The sequence below is a fragment of the Panthera onca genome, chromosome B4 (genome assembly GCF_046562875.1).
Source record: "Panthera onca isolate mPanOnc1 chromosome B4, mPanOnc1 haplotype 2, whole genome shotgun sequence".
Taxonomy (NCBI): Eukaryota; Metazoa; Chordata; class Mammalia; order Carnivora; family Felidae; genus Panthera; species Panthera onca.
In genome coordinates this window covers 94,013,198-94,029,932 of record NC_138345.1, presented here as the reverse complement: position 1 = coordinate 94,029,932, position 16,735 = coordinate 94,013,198, and the positions used below count along the sequence as shown (strand labels likewise).

General features: G+C 41.6%; 2 protein-coding genes across 2 annotated transcripts in view; one reads left to right on the top strand and one right to left on the bottom strand.

Moving 5' to 3' along the window:
• RAB3IP (RAB3A interacting protein) overlaps positions 1 to 16,735 on the bottom strand; it is a 140,521-nt gene that overhangs the window by 80,461 nt on the left and 43,325 nt on the right. The gene's annotated exons all lie outside the window — the stretch shown is intronic.
• Positions 4,340 to 16,735, top strand: part of BEST3 (bestrophin 3) — a 42,068-nt gene continuing 29,672 nt past the window's right edge. The window contains exons 1-3 of the mRNA XM_060656990.3: positions 4,340 to 4,533; positions 8,073 to 8,167; positions 8,628 to 8,861. Coding sequence (XP_060512973.2) covers positions 4,382 to 4,533; positions 8,073 to 8,167; positions 8,628 to 8,861 — 481 coding nt within the window. The 5' untranslated portion in view covers positions 4,340 to 4,381. The remainder of the gene's footprint in view (positions 4,534 to 8,072; positions 8,168 to 8,627; positions 8,862 to 16,735) is intronic.

The following is a 16,735-nucleotide window of genomic DNA, read 5'->3' as shown; positions in this document are numbered from 1 at the left end:
ACTCACCCACCACCCCACTACCGACAGCCATAATAACTCCAAACCGGTTCCCTCTCTATAGTCCCTGCCCAAATACATCACACACTCTTCTCACAGACTCCCCTGTCTACAACACAGATTTTTTTCCAGCCCTTTTCCTGTGCAAAAACATTTATGATTCATTGTTCTCCATTTAGTAATGTCCAAAAATCTGAGAGTCGGAATAAAATTCTCCAAAATACAACAATTTCTGGTCTTGGAATATTTATTCGTAAGTATTCTCTGCACCCAACGTGGGGCTCAAAATCACAACCCCAAGATCAAGAGTCGCATGCTCTTCCGACTGAGCAAAACTTGGAACTTTCTTGAATGCAAAGTTTTGTGTGCACATGACCATGTTCAACCAAGCACTCAAAAGAAATTTAGCAAAGATTCCTCACATCAATGATACAAGTAAAAGAGTTTAAAATGAATGTGGGGCTTTTTCATTTTTTTTAATGTTTTATTATTTATTTTTGAGAGAGAGAGTGAGAATGGGGAAGGGGCAAAGAGACAGGGAGACACAGAATCTGAAGCAGGCTCCAGGCTCTGAGCTATCAGCACAGAGACTGACACACGGCTCAAACCCACGAACCGTGAGATCATGACCTCAGCCAAAGTTGGCCGCTTAACCAACTGAGCCACCTAGGTGCCCCTATATGTTGTTTTAATTATTAATAAGCATATGTTACTTTCAGTATCTGGAACATGTCTATTTTAAACAAGAGACTTTAAAGTTTTCTTCAAAAAATCATATAAACAGTTAACTTTGCAATTTGTTTGGGTATTTTGAAATAAGCTATAGTGGCTTGTCCCCTCTAATGAGTTCATTTCTGAATGGCATCTTTTGGTATGTGTTAGAAATAGCCGCCAGACTCAGAGCCCAATAATGAGAGTTTGTACATTTAGTCTAGTCATTATTGACTAACTTGCATTTAGAATGCGTTCTGAACCATTAATTAGTCATTCCTCAAAAGAGCCTGATGGGAAATATGAACATCATTAACCTTGTTTAAAAGTGAGACCAGCCAACAGTGCCCCAAAGATGAGGCAGACTCCCCAGTTATGCAGTCGTGATTGCTGGGAATCATGCCACGTTTCAGGGCCAACCACACATCCAACAGGAGACACAAACGCAAGAGGTTTTTTTTAATGTTTATTTATTTTGAGAGGCGGGGAGGGACAGAGAGAAAGGGAGAGAGAGAATCCCAAGGAGGCTCTGCACTGTCAGCACTGAGCCCGACTCAGGGCTCTCATGAACCGTGAAATCATGGCCTGAACCTAAATCAGGAGTTGGTTGCTTAACTGACTGAGCCACCCAGGAGCCCCCAAAAGTGAGAATTTTTAAAACTACCTCCCACGTTTCTATTTCATAAGCACTTGGGTTTAGATTTGCTCAAACTCTATAACATTGATTAGTCTTGCAAACCTTTATAAATGCAATGTCAGGTCTATCCAGCCACTTTTCATGGCAACCAAATAGAAAATATGTGCTTTCAAAATGTTCACAAATTTAAATAAATAAATAAATAAATAAATAAATAAATAAAATGTTCATAAATTCCCCCAAATGTACTGACAAAAGTATCATAGTGACAAGGTGATAATCAAACGACAGATGCATATTGAATATCCATTATACACAGGGCTTCATGCTGGAACTATGAACAGGGATGGGGGCAAGAAATCAGACACTATAACTCTTTGCTCTAAGGTGCTTATAGTTTGATAAAGAAACCAGGCAAATGCATATAAAATTTAAGACTGCTGTAAAAAAAAAAAAAAAAACAAAAAACACCACCTTTTAAATGTATATATTCTCAATTTTAGAATGAGTGTCTTTTTACTCTTCTTTTCTCACAAAAATATATGGGTTTTTTTGGTAGTCATTTTAGTTAAGCTTAAGTTGCAATGCTGGGTGCACACATTACTTTAGAAGATTACAAAGTCCCCAGGAATTGACCCTGAAATTATTTATTTCATTATCTAAAGAATACCAATGAACTCTCTCTTTCAAGAAGGAAACTATGGAAGTCATTTTGAATAATTTACAATTTTTCCTAGCTGACATGGAAGGATAACAAACGTAATGAATGAATCAGGGTGTTATTTTCCGCTACACTAAGCCATCACACATAATAATTTTCTATGCTCTGCTAAAATGCGTGCGCACACGTGCGCCCACACGCACACTGAAACACGTATGCTTGTTGCTTTTAATGGGAGAGCATTCTCAATACCTCTCAAATGAAAGAAAATTCTTATCTGCCCCAGTTTATGGCTTCACAACAACTCATTCTTCATTTTAAGCACACACAGACTGTCCTAATTCCCTTTTTTGACCAGTGGAGCCTCTTCAGAACCTTGTAGGGGAAAATGGATCTCTCTTCCTTGATCCCAGGGTAGAATCAAAATGAAAATAACGTACTTCAATGGCCCAATCTCCTTCACGTCACCTCCGACTTCTCATTCAAAGGGGTACTTTGGGCGGCAGGTGGAGTTATAATTATAGATGAGGAAAAAGCTACATCAGCAGCTGTTGCTTCTGTTTGTTCCCGGCTATAACTGTCATCAGTGGGCAAATTGGCATAAACAGGCCTCCACAAGTGGAAAAACATTTAACTCCTGTACTTGTCACCCTCTGGGTCTTCTCGGTGGCCAGGGAAGGAAAGAAAATCTGACTGTGCGTGAGTGAAGAGCGGAGCCGAACGCAACACCGACCTGAAGGCACCTCTTCAGGGGGAGCCTGAAATTGGAAGATTTTCTTTCCCGTCGGAGACTTGAAACCAAAGAAATAGGTTAGTGCACAGAGAGTATATCTATGCATTTTAATTCTGATCTCTACTCTGTCTGATCTTAATTTTTCTGATAGCCGAAATAGAAGGGTGGATGGTTAAACGAAAAAAAAGTTGAGGACTGTTATTTAAAATGATGCTGCCCACGAGAACAAATTATAAAATGTGCTTAATTTATTAGGCTCCTCTCTCCCAGTTTTGACTGTACTCACATTACACAGATAGACAAGGTAAAATGGAAAAATGAAACTGGCTGTGGCATGATTCCCGTCCTCTCGTAATGCCACTTACTTATGCCAAAAGTCCTGGTTTCTTTACTAAAATCAGTGATGCTGAAGGCTTAAGTTTGTGAATATAGTGCCAGAGTTTTATTTCTTTAGGGAAACTAGGCAAATTGGAATTGGATTGTTTTCCCACCTCTGAAGAAAGACAGAACATCTTCCCGTTTAGATAAAATGTGGGTTGCAGGCTACTTTATATGAGAAATCTGCCCACTTCTACCTCAGACCTCCATAATTTCCATCTAAGTAGCTCTGGAAGACTCCCCTCAGAGATTCTTTTGAAACAAGAAAGATTTCCGAGAAATTTCATTTTCTCTGTATATGCTCCATGTTAGAAAGTGGTGGTGCAGGATTTTCAAACAAAGATTAGTTCGGGGCCGTCTCAGGACCTGAATGTTTGATGTCTTGTTGAAAAGCAATGAATGCCAGAGAACTCACTGAAACGAGGCATAGGGGTCCAATTCTCATTCTACCCGTATCTGTGGAACAGATCCACGTGGAGAGAGCCCTAAATAATGGCCTTATTTTGGTCGGCTCCAAACAGAAAGTGAACCTCCCTAAGCCTTTTACGCATGACTTCCAAAGGGAAGTGCACCTTCTGTCCTATCCCTGTGGCCCTGCCTTTTGAAATGTACAGAGAGTCAACTGTGCACTTGCAGCTCCGCTAGAGAGATACCCACATCCAACTAAAACCACCAAAAGTGACCCATCAATTAAATTATCTTAAGAGTCTTGCTTCTTTTCAACAATATCTCCTGAGTTCTAAGAAGAGAGCCATTAAGTTCCCCTCACGAAATTTAAGGGTGAAATAAACACTTCTTTACATACTGTAGCAAATAAAGACCCAAACAGTAAGTATGGCCAGTGCCTTTGAGAATGTCAATTAATATAGCGTATCAGTACCCTGAATCTTCCCGTGGGTTAGGAAAATACATGACAGGTGATTCTACAACGTATTTCATATATCATATTCATTCATTCGTTCAAATATTACTAAGTAATGACTATAAAACCTGAAAATAATATTTATAAATTAAGCCGGGTTCTAATAATACTCTTTCCAGAGACTATTCTCCTCCCCTTTTCTACTAAAAGATTTAACATGGAGATGTTGGTTATCTCCAAATTCCAAATGATTTAAACACAGAAAGGCAAAATGGGGAGACGGTTGACTGGTGACCGGCTTGGGTTTCTTTGAGACACAGATTTATGCTCCATCTTAAGCACTGCTTTTTACTTGTGTTTTGTCTTCTTGCTCTTCTAGAAAAAATAGAAAAACTATCCGAGATGACTGTCACGTACTCCAGTAAAGTAGCAAATGCGACTTTTTTTGGATTTCATAGGTTACTCCTCAAGTGGAGAGGCAGCATCTACAAACTACTGTACAGGGAATTTATTGTCTTTGCTGTTTTTTACACGGCAATAAGTTTGGTGTACAGGTACCTTCCTTTGCATGTCTCCTTAAACGGCCATCAAATATCATGTAAGAATACAGTCTCAAAAATCTGAGCCTTGGGTTGCCGCTGACTTTTGCCTTATGTAATCTTCTCTTTTGCATGATCCTCTCTTGCATTCTTCATCTCAGGGTATTTTAATCCACACTTAACCCATGCTTAGGGATCTCAAGTAGACTCTATCATGTTCAGGTGGCCCTCATGCCAGCCCCATGTGAATTGATCACAATGTGGCACCCTGTGCCACAGACACCCTGCCAGGATTTTGCCGGAGGCATAAAATGGCAGATTTATTACTTAAATCCTCACTCAGTGGTGATTTTGAGTGGCAAAGGCCACGAACAAATAATCATCGGTGCCTCTCTCAGCTATGTCATTGATAGTTTCAATTTGTGACTTGGCAGCTTATAGCCACTACCTACATAATTGACATGTCCGTGAAGGGTGTCTATCAGGTGACTTTCCTTTCTTTTGCCTGGAATGACAAGATCTCATCCAGGGTGGTGCCGAAGCCTGAAAATGAATTTATTTTATTTTTGCCCTCTGAGTGCGGGGTACATTATATTCACAACAGAAGATGTTTATTCTTTATACCATCACAACCTAAGCCCGTCAGATCGACAGAAAATTTGAGCAAAATCATGTTGAGGAAATACTTCTGTGACTAAAATTATAGTCTTAATAAAATGTTACCAGTAGTGCAAATGGGAAGCTTTATGAGTTTTTTTTTTAACTAATTTTATTTTCTTTTATTTTTATTTATTTATTTTTAAATACTTTATTGCCAAGTTAGCTAACATACAGCGTGTACAGTATAGTCCTGGCTTTGGGAGTAGATTTCCTGTGGTTCATCACTTACATACAACATCCAGTGTTCGTCCCAACAAGTGCCCTCCACAATGCCCGTCTCCCATTTTCCCCTCCCTCACAACCATCACCCGCATCAACCCTCAGTTTGTTCTCTGTACTTAAGAGTCTCTTACGGTTTGCCTCCCCTTCTGTTTGTAACTTATTTTTCCTTCCCTTCTCCTGCGGTCCTCTGTTAAGTTTCTCAAATTCCACGTAGGAGTGAAAACATGTGATATCTGTGTTTAGTTTTTTTTAATTAAAACTTATTGCATACATTTTTACTCTGGGGGAATTTAAAACTTAAAATAGAAAAGCTAAAGGTTTTTGAGGCTGTATTTCCACCTTTTCTATGTACTTCAGTTTGTTCTTTCTCTCCCGCATACTGATGAACGACTTCGTATTATCATTGCTCTTACCGACCTTCTTCTTTGCAGCCACAGGACTCCCTTTGACCAAGAGAGATAGTAATTTGGCCAGCTGATAATTGTCAGAAATAGAATAGGAAGGGCTATTTTGCTGCATATCAAAATATCTGTAAAGGGACATCAGGGGTTTTATTTAAAAACCTCTAATAATTTTTCAGATGTGTCTTATAAGTACAACGTTATTTTGACAGTGTATTTTTGTATCACCTAATGCTTCAGAATATGAAATAGTGGAAGACACATGACGTTTCAGAAGAATTGTCTCATTAGTTTATTTTTACTAATGTGAGTTTATTGCTGCTACTGCTGCAATAGTACTCTGAATAGCACTCAGAGCAGCTGCGTCGTGGCCAGAAATCCTCCACGGGGCCTCCACTCTTGCCTCAATATCTTACTTATACCCCACAAAATTGTATGCACGTATTTTTGCTAAAGACCAAAGAGTGCTTACATTTATAACAACGATCAATCGTGGAAGTCATTCTTCATTTTTGTAAAGTTCAGCTATAAAATCTCGTCAAAATATATTCTTAATCTTGATTGAAGGTATACCAACCACTATAGGTTGAATTTATCAAGAAAGTCAAACATACCTGTAGAAAATTATAGCATCATTCTCATGTCTACTAATCATCCTAAGTTTTAAAATTCTATTCTAAGCAAATAATGATACTTAGCAAAAATCATGAGACAAAACCAGACTTCATTACTTTTGAGTATGCCTCTTTTTATTTTGGGGTGAATTCGACAAAAATCACCATTTTAGTACTTTTTAGCTAGTAAACTTTCTACGGAGCTATTAGCTAAATATTTTTTCCTTTGGCCAGTTGTTAATAATAACCACCACTTTATTATCGAAAAAGTATGACACTGTATGTTTGGTGGTTTTATATATGATATATTCTTTAATCCTCATAATATTCCTAACACATAGGCTTTATTGTCCCCATCTACAAGTGAGAAAACTGAGGCTCAGAGAGATTTAAAAATATGTTCCAAGTCCAAATTTGTAAGTGGCAGATCTGGGATTCAAACCTGGCTTTGTCTGACCTTAAGGTCTGTGCTTTCTGCCTTTAAATCCTCTTGGACCATTTCTATTTGAGTGTCGGAAACTGTTATGGCTGTGACTTGTCATTGGCATGACCTTGACAGGCCTGTGCAGCTGAATAAGAACAAGCTGAATAAGAATTTCTGAAACCTCCTCAAAGCTGAGGCAGGAACTCCAAGCCCATCCTGCACCCCAAACTCCTTTGTCACTACCAGCTCTTCACATGCAATCTGATTGGTGGCTCGCTGTTACCCCATCATCCCTCTGCTTCCTCTATCAAAATTCTACTGACTCAAACAGGCCTTTTGACATATGTTGTAATGGATCTTTCCCAGGGATTTCTTCCTCCCTTGGAACAGCTGTACCATTCATTTATGCAAATTCCTTTGCATTGCTTCTCCTTGTAGGTCTCGACATTACGATTACCCTGCCTTGGGACGTCTCTCCTGACTGCAAATCCCCTCCCTGTAACATAAATATCAATAATAGTTCCATTAAATGAACTTAGGTTTAGCCTAAGTTCATACCAGAAAATGGGTTTTGGTGAGATGCATAATATAAATTTTGATATTTATATTATGCAAACACAAACCCACCAAATGCAGGAATAAAAGTTTTTACTCCTTGTTGGTATGTGTTATTTTATATTTTAAATAATTGTGGTCTTTAAAATTAATGGGTATAATAGCCTTTGAAGTACAACACATATAATCAAGAATGTGCTAAGTAGCATTCTCGTAAGATCAAGATGTCAAGGTTAGGGTTATAATTTAATCCTCATAATTACTTAACAACTGTAGCTCACTTAATCAAGACACCCTTTTTTTAAGTATACCTGATGAATAATGGAAAATTGGACTCTTTAATGAGTTATTTTGCTCTAAATCCAATGTACTCATCATATAAAAGTTTAAAATATAAAGTATTTAAAAATAAAAGTTAAAAAATATATAAGTAAATGGAAGTTAATAAATCCCACTGTCTAATGGCCAATAACATTTATGTACTGAAAACATTGGTACTTGAAACATTCAGCAATTAAAAAGCTTTTGAGATCTATCAGCTTAGGTAGAAAAAAGCATTATCGCTTCTTAAAAAAAATTACAATTATTTGTGCTTAATTGTTTGCACTGAATATCACTTGCAAAGCAGGTGCAGAAGTATAATATCATAAAGGGCTGTGCATTTTATTTTTGCTCCAGATTGTTACTTACAGGAGCCCAAAAACGTTACTTTGAAAAATTATCAATTTACTGTGACAGATATGCTGAACAAATTCCAGTAACCTTTGTGCTTGGTAAGTATAGGTCACACACAGAACGCAGCCATACTGTCTCTGTTCGGATGACATCAATGACTCTGCATGGGAGTGTTTCCAAGCTGAGAGGCATGCCTGAAAAGCCGCTGCTTGCAATAGAACCAGAATCATCCATAAAGTTTGCCCTCAGGGCTGCTTTCGCTAAATTAACACCAAACAAGTTTGAGGTAATAATTTGCTATCAGACAATCAAGCTTTCTCTTCACTAACTGCCCATTTTTGCCATCAATATTTGAATTCTAATACCCACTTACTGGGTGCTATGACATTGCCAGGCACAAATTACATTTTTATTTTTTTTTGGAGGGCAAAGTCATAAATATGGATAACAACATATTTTTACACCCCGATCCCTGAAGAGGCTGAAATTCTGCTAAAAGCATCAGTGTCAACATGTCTGCTATAAGAAATTGCTTTACAGCTTCCTGTTATTTTACAGGGTTTTATGTTACTCTGGTAGTGAACCGATGGTGGAACCAGTTTGTGAACCTGCCCTGGCCAGACAGGCTGATGTTCCTCATCTCCAGCAGTGTTCACGGAAGCGACGAACACGGGCGCCTGCTCAGAAGGACCCTGATGCGCTATGTGAATCTCACGTCCCTGCTCATCTTCCGCTCAGTGAGCACGGCTGTGTACAAAAGGTTCCCTACGATGGACCATGTGGTTGAAGCAGGTATTGTGAATGACTCTTCCCTCCACGGACTCCTCTCATCCTAGATGGGAACCTTCAAAATTCCTTTGAAAAGGTCTTTTATTTATTCATTCATTCAAGGAACATTTATTGATTACCTACTATGTGCCAGACAGTCTTAAGAGGCAACGATGAATAAGACATAGTTACTGCTCTGGAGAAGTTTGCCAGGGCGGCGAAGGAGGGGAAGCAGGAGTCAACCTTAAATTAAGTGGCAGAGAGTCACTGGCCTTTACATAAATATGCCAGAGTAAAAAGTATCATATTTATTAAAATCATCTTTAATATTGTATGATCTTTTTCTTTTTTTTAACGTTTACTTATTTTTGAGAGACAGAGACAGAACATGAGTGGGGGAGGGGCAGAAAGAGAGGGAGACACATCCCAAGCAGGCTCCAGACTCTGAGCTGTCAGCACAAAGCCCGACTCGGGACTCAAACCCACAAACTGTGAGATCGTGATCTGAGGCAAAATAGGAGGCTTACCGGATTGAGCCATCCAGGCACCCCTATTACCTGATCTTTTCTAGCACTTTATGGTTTATCCATTTTCATAAATATTATTTCATTTGGATCCAAAAAAAAAAAAAACCCCAAAACAAGACACGAGAAAGGTAGGAAATAGATTCAGAGGGGTTATAACTGGAGCACCTGGGTGGCTCAGTCAGTTAAGCCTCGCACTTAGGCTCTGGCCATGATCTCGTAATTCGTGAGTTCAAGCCCCATGTTGGGCTCTGTGCTGACAGCTCAGAGCCTGGAGCCTGCTTCAGATTCTGTGTCTCCCTCTCTCTCTGCTCCCCCACCTCCTAGCTCATGCTCTGTCTCTCAAAAATAAATAAACACTAAAAAATTTCTTTAAAAAAGAGAAAAAAGAGAGGTTGTTACCGGCCCTGGACCATTAGTAGAGGAGCCAGAATTATGATACAGGCTCAAAACTCCTAAGGTGAATGCTTTTCTCCAAACAGAAGTAGATTCTAGTGGGAACCAGGAAGGTGAGTTTTCATCCAGGCCGTGCGGGTATGTCGTCTCTCTCATGCCTCAGAGTAGATGCAGGTGTTCTACCTGGTCCTCCGGGACACAGTGTGCTGAGAACAAGTCATGGTGGAAGGATGGTTCTCTTCGGTGTGTTAATATTTAGGAGAGAAGCGGTTAAAGCGGCCTTCAATGTGAAGCGCTTTAAATGAGATCATTGCTGGCACACACTGAATAAAAATTGGCGGTTGTGCTGGGCTGTTGTTAGCAATCTGCCAGTTTGTTGGAGTATAGTAGTGAATACGTAGACCATATAAAAACCGTGAGACGACTCTGCCTTTATACTGAGGACAGTCTCAAATTAGGTTGCCGTATCCCGTCTCCTTTTCTGAAATGTCCTTGAAAACGGATTTTTAAAAAAGAATGGTATTTGGGATTTTTTTTTTTTGAGGCCTTTTTGGCCTGGATTTGGTTTTGCCTCCTTAGATAAACAATATAGGGGCGCCTGGGTGGCTCAGTCGGTTAAGCGGCAGACTTCGGCTCAGGTCATGATCTCGCAGTCCGTGAGTTCGAGCCCCGCGTCGGGCTCTGTGTTGACAGCTCAGAGCCTGGAGCCTGTTTCAGATTCTGTGTCTCCCTCTCTCTGACCCTCCCCCGTTCATGCTCTGTCTCTCTCTGTCTCAAAAATAAATAAACGTTAAAAAAAAAAATTAAAAAAAAAAAAAAACATAGGTAGTGACTCAGAACAAAGGAGGAGTTCAAATCCTTACTCCACCACTCACTAACTGCATGGCCTGCGTGATTTACTTAACCTGTTATGTTCAGTTTCCACATCCATAAAACGCGCTGATGAGAACTTACAATACCACCCCACTCATATACCTCACAGGCTTCTGTGAGGATTAAATAAATTAATATTTGCACAGCGTTCCGAACGGTACCTGGCACGTGGTAAGGATGCTCTTGCTATCAAGAATGAAAGCACCTAGCACAATGGCATAACGTCACCCTTCGCTCATTTTCGAAGACTCACTTGATGTGACATCCCGGGTCTTCTAGATCTGCTATGACCAGGTGGTCATGGAGGAGAGTAGAGGACGGTGTTGCGGTACAGGGTAAGACGTGAGAAAATAGTGCGGTCTGGGGTGTAGGCTAAGGATTCAGATAAAGGATACAAATGGCCTGGCATACACACAGGTCTGTGATGATATAAAGCCAGGAGGGACTTTTAAAGAATTACCTGTCACCCCTCCTCCGAATTTAAAAGCTGAATACTGTTTCAGAATGACCTAGTTGAAAATGCCACGTGATGAGTTAATTTTCTTACCCTGATGTCCTGAGGATCAAAAGCAGTAAGAGTTTCCACCTCCAAAGAAAGTCCTAAAAATGAGCAAGAAGGGTTTGACCTGTTCCAAATTGACGAGTGAGAGCTGAAGTTTACTTCGATGCATAAAGATGGTGTGTCACTGGTCCCGACGCCTCCTTGGGGGAGAGGAGACTGTGTTCGGACAGGAATCAGGCCGCCAGGCCCAACTCTCAAAGCAAATCCCTTCCAGCGTCACCTTCATATTCAAAGCACAGCAGGAGGAAGCCAGGATGGCTGGCGATGAAGAGGCCTCTGGGGCCTCTGGTCACAGCTGAGCTCAAAGAAGGCCGAGTCGTGCACGGTTCTGAGGGGCGAGCTGATATGGAGGACGAATAGAATGATGTGATTTCATTTCCTGTACGTGTATCTTTCATAATGCCAAGGTTTACCCCTTGTCAAACTTGTGCAAATGCCTGTTTTGCACCTGTGTTTACCCTCTGCCCCTTTCCAAGGCGTTTGGAATATTGGACTCCTCTCTCCCCACCACCCACATCCACGACCATTCTAAGCGAATCTGGAAGTATTCACTCCTTGATGTGCATTTGGACAAGTGTGTCCCAAGGTGTAGTCTGCAGACCCACAGGCACTTCACATCTTGAATTCCTTGAGTTGTTTATTTAAAATGCATATTTCTGGGCCCTACCTCAGACCTGCTGGATCAGAACCATTGGCTGTAAAGCTCAGCAAACCTGCACTTAACCAGGCTCCTAACGTTGCCGCCGTGTTAAACGCTGAAGTTTGAAAAGAATGGATTCTTTTCTGGGATGCTTTTTTTTTTTTTTAACCCCTTTTTCTCACCCCTGGGGTAAAAGGCTTTGGCATCCACTGAGTAATTCATTACTAATAGCAAAGTAGCAACAACTAAGAGAAGGGGGGAATTTGTGGTTTTGACCACACAAGAGGCTCCAGAATTGGAGAGGGGCATCGCCACCAGTCTGTTCAGAGGCTGCCATCCAGGGTGCTTGAATCAGACCTGCATGGCCATAGTGGGCATCATTCTGACTTCAATCTCTCGCTCGGTTTATGTGGAGCCTCTGAAGGAGGAGAGAACCGATGGAGCCAGGAGGGGGCTGAAGCCTTTGCATGTGCCTCTGGGGTCCTCTCGGACCTCACAGTGGACACGTCCCCACTGCTCTTATAAGTAGTTTTTTTCTCAAAAAGCAGAAAAGGCAGCTTGGGCCCCCAGGAGCATAAAGTCTGTGCATCAGGCAGCGAGGCAGAGGGTCCAAGCCACTGCCCTCGAAGCTGGGGGACACGCCCCAGAGGCAGGGTCCTTCCTGACCGCCCCATGGCCCACCCCACGACTGGGCGCCCTCTCTGCCGACTGGCAGCACTGACTCACCAGACTTCTTGCTCCTTTCCCCAGCAAAGAGGGCTGACTCAGTCTGCACATGGGGCTAGTGTCCAAGCTCCGACAACTGGACACACGCCTCCGCCACTGTCTGACTGTCCTTGGCCTGTGCCAACGTTTCTGGGAAGAACAGGAAGTTCAGGGATGGCGGAAAATGTCTGGCAGATGTCCTGAGCCACAGCCAGGACACCTGCTCCACCTAAGGGCAGACGGGGCTGGTGAGTGGAGCACAGGGGCCCCCGAGGAGTGGGGGCAAAGGCTGGAGGCACTGTGGAGGACACAAAATACCTACTTCTTGCCACTTTCCTACATAGAATCACGTGTCAGAAAAAAGTGCATGTTCTCAAACCTCAGTGCACATTAGATATTGTTCAAAATCAATATTGCCAAAAATGCAGATCCCAAGACACCACCTTCAGAGATTTTGACTCAGTAGACCTGGGGTGGTGTCCAGGACTGAATGTATTTAATCTGCTCCTGGAGACTTTGAGGCGAGGGGTCCCCAGATCACATTCTGAGCAAAATAGGCTTTAAGGCCATCGGAGTTTCCTTCTAACCTTTTCTTTGCCTTGCTTCAGGAAGGGTCCCTGCCACAAAGATTCAGGGCTGGCCAGGAGGAACTGAGTGAGAGGGCAGAGAGAAGGAAGATCAGCATGTCCTTCTGAAGCACCTGGCAACCCCTAGACCAGAGCTGGATGGGCTGGGGCTCTCACCTGCTGGTCCCTAAACTTTCCTTGCTTTGAAGTTGGACAGTCAAGTTACATTAGCCTGGAAAATCAGAAGGACCAAATGCATGCTACCAGGGTAATGCATATGCTCTGATGTTACAGGTTAAATTTGTCAAATTAAAAATAAAATAGTTTTATTTCTGCTCACATGAAAATAGAAATAACAATTGAGTGCAAAATAGTATCAGTTACGCTAAAAATTCCCTGAACTGGCCTGTCATCAGTTATTTACCAGAGGAGCTGTGACAGAAGAGTCTCTCTTATTTTGTCTATTGGCAACAAACCTGTCCTGGAAAATTCCAGTCATTCCAATCACCAACCCTGGAAGATGTCACTCATTCTAAGTCAAGTCAGGTGCACAATTCCAGACCTTCACCGAGTCAAGTGATGGCCTTAATTGGGTGTTTATGTTATGGCATGAGACTGAACTGAAACATTTTATCTGGCGTTTCATGGTGACCAGGAAAAAAAAAATATTTCCCTTCAAAATTACTCACCAGAAGCACAAAAATAGGTAATGGGAAATTATATGCATTCCTCTAAAAGAAATGTTACTAAAGCTGTTGTTACATCTGTCTTGCATTTGCTTATTTAAAAAAGATCTATTGAGTGTATATTATATGCCAGGTGCTGTGCTGAGCACGGGAACACAGCGAGAAGCAAGAATAGGTATGGTCCCTGTCCTCAAGAATCCATAAAAATTACTATGAATCTTTTCTCACACGAATCATTTTCAGAGACAAGCACAAATATATTTACGGCTAAACTTTATATCTCTGCATTGTATCTCTATTTCTCTAAAATAGTTTCCTTCTGTGTTTGGTGGCCAGTAAAAGTGGTCAGAAAAGGGGCGCCTGGGTGGCTCAGTCAGTTAAGCGTCCGACTTCGGCTCAGGTCACGATCTCACGGTCCGTGGGTTCGAGCCCCGCGTCGGGCTCTGGGCTGATGGCTCGGAGCCTGGAGCCTGCTTCCGATTCTGTGTCTCCCTCTCTCTGCCCCTCCCCCGTTCATGCTCTGTCTCTCTCTGTCTCAAAAATAAAATAAAAAAAAACGTTAAAAAAAAAAAAAATTAAATAATAAAAAAAAAAAAAAAAAAAAAGTGGTCAGAAAAGAGTAAAATTTGAGGAAAGGGCACTCTTCAGTTTTCTTAAAGCCCTGGAATCTTAACATGATATTCCTCAAGCTTCTTCTACAATGAGGAGACCCCACCAGCAATGTTAGCAACACTTACAGTTAACAGACATTAACACAACTAACCAAGCTCTCAATTGTCAAGTGGCTGTTAAGATACAAGTTCTGCCTTTAGATGCACTGGTTGGAAGGCTAGCCCCATACTTAGCTCACGTAAGCTGTGATCTTCTCTCACTAAGTAAAATCAAATAGATGTTGTATAATATTGACTTTCTGCCCTGTGGTCTGCTGTTCAATTCTTCCAGAGGCATTCCCTGGCACTGGGGCTCCTCGGTCTCTGTAAAATCTCCAGCTGCTCCGTGCGACACAGAGATGATCAAGGAGACGGTGGTATTCACGGGTTGTGCCAGTTTTCACTCTCTTGGCTGAACTTTTACAGGCTGAGTCAGTTACCCCTGTAGTCTCACATGATGTGCCCAGAACAGACAGAATGTCATCCTGTGAGTGAAACTTGGCTCACCTATGCACACTTGCTGTATATAGGAGAGAGAGTGCACGGTAGAACTAGCCCTACTTGAGTTAATGCCATGATGGGTAGTCTCAGCGGGTCAATGTTTGAAGGTTACACACAGTTCTAAGAATTGAATCAAAGCAGCCGCTCAATGTTTCTCAAACATTCACTGAATTATCAAAAGTACTTAATTTCTTTTAGATGTTTTTAGTGTTTATTTATTTTTTGACAGAGAGAGAGACAGAGTGCAAGTGAGGGAGAGGCAAGAGAGAGGGAGACACAGAATCCAAAGCAGGCTCCAGGCCCTGAGCTGTCAGCTCAGAGCCCGACATGGGGCTCGAACCCACAAATCGCAAGAACGTGACCCGAACCACAGTCGGACGCTTAACCGACTGAGCCACCCAGGCACCCTCAAAGGTACTTTAAATTTAAATTACAGGTTCCCAGACAGCTGACGGAATCAGAATATCTGGGGCTTACGACCTAGGAGTCTCCATTTTGAACAAGCTCCCGGAAGCACTGCAGGATGTTTGACTCAGGCCAAGAATGCTAAAATGGCCAGCTTGCTGTGTATTCTGTGCCCAAGGGTGAATGATCCTAAATTTTGTCAGAAGCCAAAATCACTAGGGTTTTTTAAAAAATACTGATGTCTGGCTCCCACCCCCAGACATTAGGATTCAATAGATGTCTGACGAAACCTGGGCATCAGGAGTTTTTAAAGCTCTCCAGGCCGTTCTAATATGCAGCAAAGTTTAGGAACCACTGCACTAGAGCCTATCTATTAACTCCTTCAGCTTCACCTGTAGACTGCCTCGAATCTATTCGTTCAGGGCAAATGTAATTCTGGGCCACCTAGACAGGTAAGCAGTTAAAAGCACTGATTTGGGCTATGTTATTTCCTGTGTGTCATGTGTAGAAGGCAGTGAACTACCAAATGGGATATTAATGTGGGGCCAGGGATATGGCTGAGTAGAGATGTTTTTCCCCATATCAGAAAAAGAGAGGAGGTTCTATCTCTCTGTTCAGTATTACTCCCCCAGAAACTGATTTTACTCAACCAAATCCTATTTCAAGCTTTTCAGACTCTGGGCTGTAACTCATTATTGGGTTCTTAAATCATTTCAATGGCTTGCTAGCAGCATTTTTAATGGAATGGAATAGAATAGAACAGAGATGAACACTAAATATTAAAGAGCACATTATGTGAAAGAACCACTAATTGTTTGGGGAACCATACATATCTTACCGTGGTTCATGGTAAAAAAAAAATAAAAATAAAAATAAAAAAATTCTGACATTCTGCCCAGGACAGTGGTTTCACAATGTGATTCCATCTCTCTCCCTCAATCTCATTTTACCTCCCTTTGATTTTCCCAGTTGACAAGGATTTCTAAACCCCTACCATTGAGTTTAAAGGAGAGCTATAGTTGAATCCAATGGCTTCGTTCCATTCATTTAGAAAGTACAGTACAGAGATGAAAATGAGCCAGGCACGTTGCAATCTTCCTGAAAAAGCCATCTCTCTGGGAAGGGCTCAGATGCTGAATGCACAACTTTCTCTTACAGAAAGAACTGGCAACAAACCCATTCTGCCTCCAAGTTTTGAGATGCAGTGCTTTCAGTTCTTCTGCTAAGAGAGGCTCATTTGCACACTCTGCTTTAAAAGCTAAAGACACCTGCCTTGACTTCAGCTGAGGCAAAATAGACAAACCATGCAACAGGCAAAATCCATAAAGACTGGCATATTATCAGTGGACACAATTAGGCTTTTGGCTTGAGGGCTGTAACATTTTGCCTT